Raw genomic sequence first — 16,204 nt, forward strand, 5'->3', positions numbered from 1 at the left:
TAGAATCAAACCCCATTCCCGCCAGAGATGCTCAGAGGGCTCAAACAAACCGTGTGCGCACCAGGACCCAGGACCCCACAGAGACTGAGCCAGAACTGTGTTTGAGCGTCTGCTGTGGAGGTACGGGTCGGTGGTGGTCTGTCACAGGGACAGAGGTTCTGGGTGCAGCAGACTTGGGTATGGCATAAGCCCTCTTGGAGGAGGTCGCCATTAACCCCACCATAAAGCTGCCAGAACTGACATAGGACTGGGTATAAACAGACTCTCGGAGGACACAACAGAAACCTGCGTACCAGGACCCAGAAGAAAGGAGCAGTGACCCCACAGGAGACTGCCCCGGACTTGCCTGTGGGTGTCCGGGGGTCTCCAGCAGAGGAGTCACCTGCTGCAGGGTCAGGGGTGGCCTGCTGCAGGGCTGGGGGCACTGAGTGTAGCAGTAAGTGCAATGGATCTTTTGAGGGCGGTCACCTCTATCTTCATTGCCTCCATCATAGTTTGGCCCCAGGTAAATAGCAAGGAGGGAACACAGTTCCACCCATCAACAGAAAATTGGATTAACGATTTACTGAGCATGGCCCTGCCAATCAGAACAAGACCCAGTTTCACCCTCAGTCTCTCCCACCAGGAAGCTTCCATAAGCCTCTTATCCTTATTGATCAGAAGGCAGACAGACTGAAAACCACAATCACGGAAAACTAACCAATCTAATCATATGGACCACAGCCTTGTCTAGCTCAATGAAACTATGAGCCAGGCCGGGTAGGGCCACCCAAGACAGACAGGTCACGGTGGGGAGTTCTGACAAAACGTGGTCCACTGGAGAAGGGAATGGCAAACCACTTCAGTATTCTTGCCTTGAGAACCCCATGAACAGTATGAAATATTTTAGGCAATCCATTAAATGTAGTCAATTATTATTAAGAGAAATGAAACTAAGTTTTATTTTTTTAAGTACTTTAAAACAATCTATTAGTATTTAAAGTGATCTTATGTTCTATGAACATAGAGTTACAAATAAGATTTGCTCTCTTAGTCTAATCGAATCTCTGGGGAATAAAACACCCCTTACTATGACCCAGGCAATCTATAAACCTCCAAAAAGCTCAAACAGGAAAGGTAATTATAAATTGAAAAATCTGAATTATCACAAAGACCAATATTTGATATAATTGATAAATATGAATTTGTGTTTGTGTTCCTAGTAACTTATGACACCATCAAATTGTTTTGAGGAAGGCACTCAGAAGCTAGATGTTTAAAATGCCAAATAAATAAAAGTGCTAATAACAGTGTTAAGAGACCAAATAAACATCCTAACCCTGTAACCAAAATGGTTCAATACCTATATAATTTGCCATATACTCAAATAAGGAAGAGAATATAGTAAACATTTAATGGTTTAGACTTAGCATAAAAGTAAAACAGCTGCACAGATCATTTCCTACCATCAATGCTTCAAAGTAATGGCCACAATACAAGGTAAAACCAAAGATGTTATTTAAGAGGACAATGGATTTTAAGGATCTTCATTTTAGGAGAATTTCTTCCTCTCTCCTATCTCCCGTTAAGTAATAATATGTGTCCCACTGAGTTTACACAGTAAGATAAAATTTGAAGCCTAAAATTTTGGTCTTATTCCTAATTTGATAGTTTGATAAAGATGTATAGAGAACAAAAGCCAACCTACCTCTAAAATTTATCTTTTGAAAATAAAATATGTTCAAGAAGAAGAATCACTTTATTTCTTTTACATTAATATATCAAGTAACAATTCAACTTTGTGATTCCTAGTCCTTTACCTAATCCACAGAAAAAACCACTGCTCTTTAGCAACATGAAAGTAATCCTCCTTTATTAAGTTTTTTAAACATTTTATCATATACTTATACTGAGTGAACAATTTGTTCTAGGAATAAATTAGAATAGTAAATGTTTTTAAATTAATTCAGCAAAGAATAATGTCACTACTCATATGGCAAAGTCACTCATTTGCCACGCATTTACTGAGAATTAAATGTCCCAGGAACTGAGGAAGCAAAACCAAGTAAGATATCACTAAGAGCTCAAAAGTATCTCCAACAAGGAACATTCATAGCAAAAAGATAAATATCCCCAAAGACCTCATAATTTGAAGACAGTTTCAATTTGCCCTTTAGCATTTAATTGCACTAAATAACATAGAGGAATATATTTTCAATTGGAAACTTTCCAGCTAAATTTTAATTAAGTTTAAAAGTAGATGGCAAAAAAGGAAGCACTATTTTTTTTTAATTCATATAATAATGTAAACCATCTTTCATCTTTAAGACACTGATAACTTTCATATTTCCCATGTTTACAAGTAATAGTTGGTCAAATCATTTTGGGGACCATGTTTCAACAAATTCAAATTTTTTGTCTCCCTTATTCCAAGAATAATCATATACAAAAACAGGACAAGCACATTCTCTGAAAGGTAAAAAAATATGCATTAGTATTATTAATGTAACATATTTACCAACTAGAAGCCTTATTTCAGAGCACACATACATGTATTCTTTGAATTATGAAGTATTAATAATACCACTGCCCTACTATCTTATACAGAATAACTCACAGAGCTTGTAATGGAGCAGAGCATGATTGTGATCATGTACAAGAGAGGAAAAAACCAAGACACACAAATTCTAAATTACTTGTCAAAGACCTGAGAAAACTTAAGAGGCAAAACAGAAAATAACATTTGGAACCTACTAATACAGATAATTGACAAATTGAATGCAACTTTCTCATGATATTAAAAAAAATTATACATGTAAATTAACATATACACATTTACAAATAACTGAAAAAGCCAGGAACATCATAAGAACTTTTTATATGGCCTGAATTACATAGAGAAGTGTGGTTTCAAAATCAAAGCTGCTGAACAGCCGATTCCAGTGAGTCATGTACATTAGTTCAAAGTAACCTGAGAAAATACAGTATATTCAACATAATATTAGTAATTAAATTATGACCCAAGAAGTTTAATTTTATAAGAGGACTTAATAAACATATATAATAAATAATATGACCAAGCACTGAAATATATCTTCGGGAAATAAAAGGTTAATTTAAAATGTCTTAAAAGTAAAATTAAAAAAATAGCATGTGTACATAATATTTAAGATGCAACTTAATCATAAAAGTGTGGGCTTTGGGGAGAGGGGTTTGCAAACAATGATGGTACCAATTATAAAATAAGAGAGATCTTAGGGGAAATGGTAGATACTGGCTTATAAGCATACCTCTTTAAACACATGAAATTCTACATAAAATTCTTCTTTAACCCAAGAGCAATGTGCTTAAACTAAATGTGTGTGTGTATGTAAAATATAGATAAAATATGTATTTTTAAAGAACAATCACATTAGAACTATAAAACATTTTATGGCAAGGCTTTATATCCAGCTTATTTTGTTCTCAGAGCATTATTAAGATATAATGTTTATAAAACACTTAATTCCCTCTTCATTACCTCTAAAATCATTGCAGAAAACCTAATATTATCTGCTTAACAAGGCAAAACTAAGGAAAAAGATTTGTATATCCATCATTTCTAGATTAACAAAAATATCTTTACCTTCCAGAAGACTTTCACAAAAATCCGACACTGGAATGTTATAATAATGCAAATGAGGATGAAAATTTTATAATAGGAACTGATTAAATAAATGAGAGGAAAGGCTAATAATAGTAAAAAATGTTTATCAAGAATCAAAGAAAGATGATACTTATTTTTTCTTTTTTAAGACAACTATAAAACAATGTCCTGGAGATACTCTTGTTATAAAGTGGTTTTTAAGATGAAAATTGTATTTACTTCTTAGGTTCTTTTTTTCAAATACATGACCAAATAAATAAAAACCTGACAAAAACATATAGAGTCTATAGCAAAAAGGCCTGCATCAGTCTACTATCTTAAAAAAATAGATAGGACGTAGATATTTACATAGATTTTAATAGTTATAAAAAGAATAACCAGCTCTCTGAATTATTGCTTCAAAATAATCATGCCCCACAATGCCAGTCTTAACCCCCAAGGGTATTTTCTTCTAGACTGAATTTTTGTTCATTATGTAAGAGTGCTTTTATGTTTTTTCTTTTATTTATTTGTTGTTTTATGCATTCCAGTATGTTATGCTTATGCTTGGGATTTCTTTTTTTATATAAATCAGAAAATCATGTTGTGATGAGAATTATTCATGGGTCTCTTCTGATACTGCAACTAATTTACCCTAAACTTAAACAAGCTTAATCTCCAGGGAAGCTCTCATGATATTCTACATAAACTATTTCAAAAAACAGTGGTCTAATAATACAGACTTTTTCAAGTTTGCTAAAGCACTTTTTATTTCTTCACTGGAATTTATACTTTTTCTTTTTCTATCTCAATGACAGCATAAAGAAGTCATGAAAGTTAAAACCACATGCCTTTAATTTAAGAAATTAAAACAAGCAAATTATACTTCTAATGACAAATAAATGACATCATTTTGGAAGCAAATATTTAAAATCTTATAAAGGTATTAATACACATTAACTAATAATTTTTGAATCATTTAATTTCTATACCATGAATTAGTCAGGGGTTTATCAAAAGACAATTTTTGAAGGAAATCAGAAAGTGTTCCCATAACATACTAAAAAATTCTTTGTGACTCTGTCCTTTGAAAGAAGATACCTCTTTTTAGATGAGGTCTCCTTTTTATCACCCACCCACTGCTTCATCTCACTGAAAGCTGCACAATTTCATCATTTCAGCAAGAGAGGCAAAGGGCTAAAATTAGCAGTTTCTGAACCCTCAAGAATAGCCACTATGCCATATCACCTGAGATTCCTGATTAGATTATGTCTGATTTTAAAAAAAAAGTAACAAAACAAAGAAACAAAGAAGAAAACAAAACAGAAAACAAAAAATATCTATCTAGGCCATCTTTTCACCTTTCTTTATTTCATAAGAGAGAAGCATTTAACACATTTTTTTTTGAAAAATGATAAAGTACTAACAAAGCTCGTGTCAATAAAAAGTATTTCTTATCATTACTGCTAAAAAACTTACCAACTTTTATATGCTAACAAAACTCAGTAATTTTATTGCTTTATAAGATAAAACATAATAACCTTAGCTCAAAGAGTATAGATCAAATTATTTATGTGGCCTCTATCTATATATAGAACACAGTCAACTTCTCATGTCAAGGGAAAATTAATTCTCTTTTGTTCAAAATCCAGACTATCACTCTTAACTATATCTAAATCCAGAGAATAACCATGTGTAGCACACTGGATGAAACTTGTTTCTGATGTACTTTTTTCACTAAATAAGATTTTAAGAAAGGTCCTATACTGTGATTTTTTTTCCCCCCATTATCTCTGTGATGAGAAAATAATTAGGATGGAACCTTAATCCCCTAAAGACAAAGTCTCAGCATCCAGCTTACCTGACAAGATTTTCATTGTCTCCAGTTCCCTTGCAAGTTGCACATTCAGTTCGTAAATCTTCAGCCTTGGGCTTCTTTTGTAATACAGACTGCCTCTGTCTTCTCTCTCTAGGAACTCTTTCCTGTCATACAAGGAAGAAACAAAATATAAAATCAGGATATGAGGAAAACAGAAATAATTTTAAGCAAGGAAGTTTCTCAAAAGTTTAAACTATGCAAAATATGCTTAACTTATTCCAACCTCATGTTTTTCTTCCTCAGGAATGAAGCTTCGTTTTCGTCCTCTGGTTCTCTAAAAGAAAAGAAAGAAAGAAAGAAAAATCCACAAAAATATCCAATGTTTAATTAACAGTAAAAATAAATTTTCTCTGTTAAATGTTACTGCTTAGGTTAAGCACTTGGAAAGTTAGCAGCACTTCTAATTAATGCAGTACTTGCTCTATTGCACTGTTACAATTTATATCATAGAAAATAAAAACATGACAAATTAAGTACAGCCTACAGTAACAGTGCTTTACTTTTAAATAACAAATATCTAAAAAGAAAAATAAGCTACAAAATTAGCTTGAAGATTTATGAACACCATAGATGTCATACTATGATGATTTATGAAGAACATTTAAACTTTCATAACTTATCATATATGACTTCTAGAGCTAAACCTGGACTCACACTACATCTATTGTATGCCTCTGTGTGTGTGTGTATGTTTGTGTGCTGCACAAACATGTCTGAGTAACAAAGAATCAATTTTTAACAGCTATGAAACAAGTGGAAGGCAAAGGTCTCAGATGTCTCCCAATCCAGTTAAAATAAAATTAACTAAAACATGGTATAGGTGACTTGAGCTTATTTATTTAAAATTCTTAAAATTTATATCCTGTATTTCAGAACACATTTACCATGTCAAAGACAACATTCGTATGTTTTAAAATAATACAAGTACAATAGTATTTGCAGCCCATATGTTAAAAATCTTGACCGATGTAGCACAGACTCTGGAGATTTATAATTCTCATGTGAAGATCACTGTTCTTAAGACAGAATGAAGAGAAAGGAGGCACCACTTTCAAAAATTACTTTGTCTGACTGCTGAGATCAAGGAACATTATTCCCAAGTTACAGTAGAGACCAAACAATTCTAAATTACTGTCATTTCAATTTTCCAGAGTACCAAGTCACTTATTTAGTACCCTGGCCAACTACATCCTGTTTAATCTACCCCTCGAGGAGAAGGGGGCAACAGAGGATGAGATGGTTGAATGGTGTCATTGACTCAATGGGTATGAGTTTGAGCAAACTCAGGGACATAGTGAAGGACAGGGAAGCCTGGCCAGCTGCAGTCCATGGGATTACAAAGAGTCGGACACAACTGGGCAACTGAACAACAGATGAGCAACAGTTAACTAAATCAGTCATATAAAATAAGTAAATTTAAAAACAACATATTCATTTACATTTATACTGTCAATCAGTATATTTTGATTATATTATAGAAGAAATTAGGAAGAAAAAGTAAGGTACCCAGGGAAAGGTTTCAAATGCAGTCCACATTGGACATGACTGGGTGACTGACTGCACATACATCTATTTTTAATTCCAAAGAATTAGTACTAAGCCTTGCTTCTCAAAATATGAATCATGGTTGATAAGCACTGGCGTCCACTGGGAGTTAGTTAGAAATGAAGAATTTCATGCCCATAACAACACACTGAATTAGAACTTGTCTTTTCACGAGATCCTCAAGTCAGTATACACACATTAAAGTTTGAAAGATCCTCAAGTCAGTATACACACATTAAAGTTTGAAAATAGCCTTTAATATTGACAACACTTACCCAAGTTCTAATTAAAACCTTATGGCTAGCTCTTTGTATAGTCATATTTCCCTTCTATGGCATTCCTTCCTTTTATGCTTCAAATTCTGTCCCCATACACAATTTCTCCCAAAACTGATAAGGACCATGTCATATTCATCTTTTCAGACCCAATTAAACTTAATATAATGCATATTACATAGAAATTCAATAAATTTGTTTAAATAAAACAAATATTAAGTATTTGGATTGAAACTACAAATGAATACACCAGATAATACAAATAACACTGACAAAAAGGATAAATTATTGTTCCCTTCTCTAATAATCTATTTTCAATTTGCAAAAATTATGCATAGAGCCATTTCAATAAGGTGATCAAAATTAATAACCACTATCAAAGGAAAAATATAAAAATTATTTTATTTCTATGAACATCTAAAGAATGTTCAAAGGCCTTCACACATTTCCATATTTCTCTTCATTCAACCCATCTTTTGTTGAGTCATCTAGTTTTTGAATCATCTACTCATTGATTTAATTTTTAAAGTATATATATCAATGCTCCAAGTTCATGTTCTCAGTTCTTTTAAAAATATATAATTATTTACCATTTCTGATTAATACTTTAAATTTTCAAACATCTGGTTTGATTCCATCAATTGGAAGCTTTACATACCCATGAAAGAGCTAATTTTTAGGTAGGTTGGTAAGAAGTCCAGGGCCTTCAAGGAGGAAGGGGTCCAGAGCCCTCGAGGAGAAAGGCGTCTGGGGCTCTCAAGGAGGAGAAAAGGATAAAGATTTTTTTCCTACGTAGCTTTGTCTTAGTCAATAAAACAATCTATCTTGCTCAAGGACATGTTTCTCCTTAACAAGAACCTTGTGACTAATCTTGCTATCTTAAGACATATATTGTGGCATATATTGTGGGAGTGGATCTGATGGGATCTTTCTATTGTTAGTTCTAATCCTTTTAATTTAAGATGTATGTTGTGGGAGCCGTCTGGTAAAAGTATATAAGGCCTTGATAAGATTAGTGAGTTGGATGCACTATCCTTCCCCTTTCTGATGTCTGTCAGAAGCTTTCTCTCCCTTTTTACACTTTAATAAAACTCTGCTACACAAAAGCTCCTGAGTGAGCAAGCCTGGCCCCTGGTCCTGAAGCGAAACCTTCTTTGGAGATCACAAGTCTGCTGCAATTACCATCATAAAGCGTAATGCCACACTGATCCTATCTCACAACTACAGTTACATGTCTCTACATTTATAAATTCTGTTTTATATTTTATGAAAGTAGTATTTTTAAGTGAATAAACATTTATAATTATCTGTCATTTTAACTTAAGTGTATATATTACAAGAAGGTAATCATTTATGTATTCCTGTAGTAATTTTAAATAACTAAATACAAGAAACCAACATAAATAATTTCTAGCCAGAAAAACAAGGTTGTTACTAGCAACATGAAATTATAGCATCTTAGAATTCTGAGAAAGCAGGTCACAGAAGTAACTTGATCAGCAGTGATCACACAGCTGAAAACTGACTGAAGGTGAACTTCAAACCCAGCTCTCACAACTCTCAATTCAGTGATTTTTCTTGCATGATAAATCCACGATTAATAATTTAATCCCACATAGAGATGAGTAAAACTATCAAAAGAAAGCAAATGTCTTATTCTCACTTGATAGTTAAATAAACTGTAACACTCTGACGTCTAAATGAAGTTCTTACATTTTGAAACACATAAATGAGACAAAAGAGACAAATCTACCCAAAGAAGAGGAGACCTCAATACCTCAAGCTGACTCTATGTTCCACCCGATTTGGTACCTCATACATACAATGACTAACACGATCCGTTACCAAAGTGACTTATAGCAAGCTTCTTTAGCAAATATAACTAGCATTTCCAAAAATTAAAAATAAGAGGATTTAATCCAAACAGAATGCTTCACAATATCAAGTCCCTCAGCCAAGAAAATACTGAGAGTAGTGGGTTTTCCCCCTAGTTTTAATGACGTGCCAGCAACTGTAACTGTTGTAACTCACGCCAGTCTACAAACATAACGGACAAAATGTGTTAAACATGGTATCTTTAGTGAATAAAAAACGTAAGGGGAGTTAAAAAGGAGGAGAAACGACAGGAAAAAAAAAAAGTTTGCCTCATCCAACAAGTTTAAAGAATCAAAGAGCTTGCCCCATCTTAGATGTACATAAGTATTCATAACCAAGTGGTCATTTCATGGTACACACTGAGCCTGACACTACTTTAGAAACAAGATAAAGCAGAAGGGAGAACATAGTGCATGGAAGAAGGAAAAAACATTACTTAACAAGTATGTGCTTTAGATCTTAACACAGATATACTGTCTAGATGTTCCAAATGATTGAAAGGTTATTTCCAAATTGTGCTTCCTTTTCAATTATTACACTCTTAAAAGTAAATGAAAGTTTGAAAATCATTCCAAATCTTAACACGCTCCTATTTTTTTCTTCTTTGTTGCTTTTTAAGAACTTTATTTGCTCAGGGAACATTGACATTCTGAGCGGCTTATATCAGCTCAGACAGACCTGGCTCTATCCTTCTTTGACACATTTACTTGAAAACAGGAGTTAATAAAAACACCCACGAAGAGTGGCATAATATTAGAGACAATGTATCTAAGTTAGGAAAGAATAAAACATTTGTAGCTATAAGCATCATTTTAATAGCACATTCATCTGAAATATTTCAGTAACTTCCCTCGTTTGGACTAATAAACATGTAACAAATTTTAATTAATTAAATTAATTCTGGGTTATTTTAATTTATAATTAAGTCAGATGTACAACTATTTTCCCAAGGTTAGAATGACTCACTTCACAAATGAACTAAATTTAAAACTAAAAGACAGGGTCTCAACATCTTTGACATCATTAAGATGATTTCACAGTCATTTGTGCACTGATTTCTCTAAGTTTGAGACACCTTTTTGATGACAAATCACCATTTATACAGATGACAATAAATAAGCCGCACATGGTTAGACAAAACGAAGAATGCCTTCCTATGTAATTTATATATAAAAAGATAAAATGCTTATTTACTAACGAAATTCAAAATTCAATGTTAATTAGGACAATTAAACCTTGAAAAACCTCTGTCACGCTGAAATAGCTTCAGATTTATGCTGAGGAATAAATGTCAGGGCTGTCTTGTAGTTGTTCAAAATGCTTCAATGAAATATATATACAGCATATATATTTTTTTCCTTAAAAATAAGTATTTGTTTTCCAATTAAAAAATACATTAAAAACAATCATATATTAAAACTCATAAAATATTCAAAAGAAAAACGTTATACACATAAACAATGTGTGAACAAAGCACCATCTGTTTCTGTTGGCTATAGGCATACAACAGACGGAACAGTGATCACCAAAAATGAGTGTTTCCCCTTCTTGTCAACTGACTAACAGTTTATTTTTACCTAATTTATATTAACCAGGTTGGGAAAATAGGTGGAAAATAAAACGAATATCATGACTAGTTTCACTTAATACTATAAATTAAAATAACCACAAGCCTAATAAGGTAAAATAAAAGCTACATTTTATATAACAAATGTTTCTGTAACACCCTTCTCATAGGTAATGGCATATTCAAAATAAGCAAAGTCCTGAAGCTCCACCTAGTCCTTGTTTCTATTTCATACACCTGGAAATAAATAAAAATGATGAATTTCCAAAAGGCAAAAAGCCTAACAGCAGCCTGTGGGTTCTGAATATGATTACTTGACATAAGGACACCCACAGGGGCTCTCTTCCAAGTGAGTCAAGGGGAATTAAGCATGGTTTAGTTCGCCAAAAAATTTTTTGCCTAGGTTTCTTCTAAGGATCTATGACAGACACACAGGTTATATAATCTGTTTAGTACTTCAGAGGGCCCCTGGGTGTGATAATAAACTCAAAAATAACTCTGATATCTAAAGCCCAGGTACATAATCCTTTCTTCCCAGAACTATATTAATTAATCAAAATCATTAGCATAAAGATAACAAATTAAGACTTGGGCAAGGAATGCCTAGTTGCCTTTAGTCATTTCAATAGGGCTGAATCCAACGTTTCTATGATTTCCACTAAATTAGCATCTAAAAATTGTATGTATGAAAAACACATTACAGATTTTAAAATTTTCTGTTAAAATAGACTATACAACAGACGTAAAACATATGCGTATGTGTAAAACTATTTTAAAAACAAACAAAAGCAGACTCTCAGATATTTGATTATCTTTCAAATGAAGCTTGCCACTTATAACAGACTACTGATTTGTTAAGTGAAATGGAAAACAGATTAACTGTGTTTAAGTCTATTTCTAGAATAATGATCTATAAAAGGTGAATTCTGAAATAAACATGGCTTCAGTCAAAGCTGCTAAAAAGTACTTTGCCATTTTACTGCATTTATCTTTCTAAAAAAGGAGATACATAAAACAATATAAAAATGTATGAGACAGAAAGAAAGATCTGACAACTTCAAAGAGAGAAGAAGATGATACATTGTGTGTAAGAGGATGGAAAGATAGTCCCAACAAGTCCCTTTGGCACTTGTATAAAAGATGAAAAGTCACCAGATGACACAGAGTGTAAAGAAAACGAAAAGAAAATATGAAAGCTTTCAAGTTACATTAAAGTTATTAGAAAATATGCCAAAAAGTACAAACATCAATTTTAAAGTAACTTCAAAAGGAACACGGGTAAGCTAATTTATATTTTCTTCAAAAGTAATTTCCTTGCCTAAAAGCAAGTGAAAAGTTTCTACATTAAAAAAAAATGCAGAGAAAATGTCTAAATAACAAGATACTTACAGGGAAGGCTATCTTTTGAGTAATTCTATAGTTTCACCAATGAAATATGATTAAGACATACAAGGAGAAACTAACTCCCTTCCTAACAATTAAGGGCTAGGGAAAAGACTCTTTCAAACTATACTAAGCTTCTGATACATAGCAAAAGTGGAAAAGGACTCACTGGTAAAATATACACTAAGTACCTACTGTAGTAGGTAATGAACACATAGTGGTGAACAGGACAGCCTCTGTCCATTTGGGTTCAGAACAGATAATTAAATGTATGATTATAAATTTAGAAAGGGCAACGAAGGTGAAGAATAAAAATAAAGTCACACACTGTGCAAATCTTTAATCAAAACTGTTCTAAAATTCAAGTCAGTCATAATTTATACTCTTAATAATGATACAAAGTTGATATAAAACTACATTCACCTTAAAGATGGGTATGGAGAAAATGCCTAACAAAACGAAAAAAATCATTCTCAAAGGAACACACTTACATGTGACATTGGTGACCTCAGGAAAGAATGGAAAAAGAGAGAGTTCAGATAGGCAAAGAAAAAATAATCAAGGACAGTAGCAAACACATTACTAAAATAACAAAGGAGGTAGGAAAGATACTGAAATTGTAATGAAGGCATGAGGTACCTAGATACCCAGGCTGCTAAGTAACTGTTAGAATAAAGATGGTAATTGGATTAGAAATGTAGAAAAGAAACCCACAACATACTGAGGGCACATGAATTTACTTTTAATCATGGTTATTTTATACACACGAATCTTAAAATTAAAATCAAATATTATTTCATATAATCTCTACTCAATGCAGAAAAGCCACGGTTATTCCAGATACCAAGGCAGAATGTTCCATATAAGACAGTTCTAATTATCAGTTCCAGTTTTACTATCCAAACATCCTAGCATTCAGGTAATAGAAGTTTAAATATTTAAAGATAAATGAACAGGTCTTTATTATGTAAAGAGTCTCTGTTCATTCATCTGTTAAGCTAATAAACATACCAAAAAAATAAAATTATAAAGTAACAAGGGCAGCAAAATCAAATAACTTTATGGGAATAATCTTTCAACTAATTACTCCTCAGAGTACTTTTCCAGAACTTCATCATCACACTATCACATTAAGTTTTACTTTCTTAGATCATAAGAGCTAAAATTGAGGGATAATGGCAATAATGACACAGATTAATAATGCTTTACAACAGATCTATAATCTGTCACTTTTCATTTGTTTAAGAGTCCAACTACAACATCATTTTTGCACTAGTAGTAGAGAACAGATAACAGAAAAGTAGAAGGGGCTGCATCATTTCTTTTTCTTTTGAAATATCAATAGTGTCATTAGCGAACAAAGAAATGTGTATCAAAACCACAATGATATACCCTAAGTGTTCCTGGGCTAAAGTCAAGGTGTTGGCAGGCTGCATTCCTTTCTGGAGATTCTAGCAAGAGAATCACTTTGCTTGCTTTTCTATCTCCAAGTGACTGCCAGCATTCTTTGGCCCCTTCATCTACAAAGGCTATACATCTCTGACTCATAGTCTACAGTCACATCTCCCTCTTACTTTCAGTTCAGCCGTGTCTGACTCTTTACTACTGCATGGATTGCAGCACACCAGGCTTCCCTGTCCATCACTAATTCCCAGAGTATGCTCAAACTCCCATCCATCGAGTTTGTGATGCCTTCCAACCATCTCATCCTCTCTTATCCCCTTCTCCTCCCGCCTTCAATCTTTCCTAACAGCAGGGTCATTTCCAACGAGTCAGTTCTTTGCATCAGATGGCCAAAGTATTGGAATTTCAGCTTCAGCATCAGTCCTTCCAATGAATATTCAGGATTTCCTTTACGATTGACTGGTCTAATCTCCTTGCAGTCCAAGAGACTCTCAAGAGTCTTCCCTAACACCACAGTTCAAAAGCATCAATTCTTCGGTGCTCAGCTTTCTTTATAGTCCAACTCTCATATCCATCAGAGAAGGCAATGGCAAGCCACTCCAGTACTCATGCCTAGAAAATCCCATGGACGGAGGAGCCTGGTAGGCTGCAGTTCATGGGGTCACTATGAGTTGGACACTGCTGAGAGACTTCACTTTCACTTCTCACTTTCACACATTGGAGAAGGAAATGGCAACCCACTCCAGTGTTCTTGCCTGGAGAATCTCAGGGACGGGGGAGCCTGGTGGGCTGACGTCTATGGGGTCGCACAGAGTCGGACACGACTGACGAGACTTAGCAGCAGCAGCAGCAGATCCATATGTGATTACGGGAAGAACCATAGCTTTGACTAGACGGACCTTTGTTGGCAAAGTAATGTCTCTGCTTTTTAATATGCTGTCTGGGTTTGTCATAACTTTTCTTCCAAGGAGCAAGTGTCTTTTAATTTCATGGCTACAGTCACTATCCACAGTGATTGTGGAGCCCAAGAAAATAAAATTCTCTCAGTTTCCATTGTTTCCCTATCTATTTACCATGAAGTGATGGGACCAGATGCCATGATCTCCCACAGGAGACTGACCCAGACTTGCCCGTGAGTGTCCAGGAGTCTCTGGCAGAGGCATGGGTCGGCGGCCTGCTACAGGGTCAGGGGCACTGAGCGCAGCATCGCGTGCATGGGACCTTCTGGAGGAGGTCCCCATTATCTTCATTACCTCCACCACATTTTGGCCTCAGGTCAAACAATAGGAAGGGAACATAGCCCCCGCCCATCATCAGAAAATTGGATTAAAGATTTACTGAGCATGGCCCCGCCCATTAGAACAAGACCCAGTTTCACCCTCAGTCAGTCTCTCCCATCAGGAAACTTCCATAAACCTCTTATTCTTTTCCATCAGAGGGCAAACAGAATGAAAACCACAATCACAGAAAACTAACCAAACTGATCACATGGACCACAGCCTTGTCTAATTCAATGAAACTGTGAGCCAGGCCATGTAGGGCCATCCAAGATGGACGGGTCATGGTAGAGAATTCTAACAAAACGTGGTCCACTGGAGAAGGGAATGGCAAACCACTTCAGTATTCTTGCCTTGAGAACCCCATGAACAATATGAAAATGAAAAAGATAGGACACTGAAAGATGAACTCCCTAGGTCAGTAGGTGCCCAATATGCTACAGGAGATCAGTGGAGACATAACTCCAGAAAGAATGAAGAGACAGAGCCAAACCAAAACCAACACCCAGTTGTGGACGTGACTGGTGATGGAAGTAAAATCCAATGCTATAAAGAGCAATATTGCACAGGAACCTGGAATGTTAGGTCCATGAATCAAGGCAAATTAGAAGTAATCACACAGGAGATGGCAAGAGTGAACATTGACATTTTAGGAATCAGTGAACTGGATTAGGTGAATTTAACTCAGATGACCATTATGACTACTACTGTGGGCAAGAACCCCTTAGAAGAAATGGAGTAGCCATCATGGTCAACAAAAGATTGAGCCCATATAATATTGTTTAATCGTCCCATCTCATGATCCATAACTTTAATCATATCTGCAAAGCCCCTTTTGCCAAGGTAACACAGAAAAATGCTCTGGGGATTAGGACATGGACATCTTTGTGGGGATAGGGAAATTATTCTGCCTATAACACTGTGGAAATCAAATGTACACACTTAATGAGCTTATTAAAGCTATCATTCTACAGATGGAAATGGGGCATTTAACAGTAGTAACACTTGAAAAATAAAACCCCTAAGTATATTACAATCACATAAACTCACATACTATTATTCTCAATGGTGAAAAACTAAAAGCATTTCCTCTAAGATCAGGAACAAGACAAGGATGCTCCCTCTCAACACTCTTACTCAACACAGTTTTGGAAGTCCTAGCTAAGGCAATCAGAGAAGAAATAAAAGGAATCCAGATCAGAAATGAAGAAGTAAAACTCTATTTGCAGACAACATGATATTATACATAGAAAACCCAAAAGATACTATCAGGAAATTACTAGAGCTAATCAATGAACTTTAAGTAAAGTCACAGGATATAAAATTAATACACAGAAATCACTTGCATTCCTACACACTGACAATGAAAAATCTGAAAGTGAAAATAAGGAATCA

At 34.5% G+C, this 16,204-nt stretch overlaps 1 protein-coding gene across 9 annotated transcripts in view; it reads right to left on the minus strand.

Moving 5' to 3' along the window:
* PHF14 (PHD finger protein 14) overlaps window positions 1–16,204 on the minus strand; it is a 211,420-nt gene that overhangs the window by 106,851 nt on the left and 88,365 nt on the right. For 8 of the 9 annotated variants that reach the window (XR_002309267.2, XM_070470974.1, XM_070470970.1 and 5 more), the window contains exons 15-16: window positions 5,707–5,757; window positions 5,466–5,587 (exon numbers count right to left, since the gene is read on the minus strand). Coding sequence is in view for 8 of the 9 variants with exons in the window: in XM_070470974.1 (XP_070327075.1) it covers window positions 5,466–5,587; window positions 5,707–5,757 (173 nt within the window). In the remaining variant the exon portion in view is untranslated. Of the gene's footprint in view, window positions 1–1,715; window positions 2,951–5,465; window positions 5,588–5,706; window positions 5,758–16,204 lie in introns of those variants that run through there. The other variant, XM_070470996.1, reaches the window with a different exon arrangement.

Source organism: Odocoileus virginianus, chromosome 1 (genome assembly GCF_023699985.2).
Source record: "Odocoileus virginianus isolate 20LAN1187 ecotype Illinois chromosome 1, Ovbor_1.2, whole genome shotgun sequence".
Classification (NCBI taxonomy): Eukaryota; Metazoa; Chordata; class Mammalia; order Artiodactyla; family Cervidae; genus Odocoileus; species Odocoileus virginianus.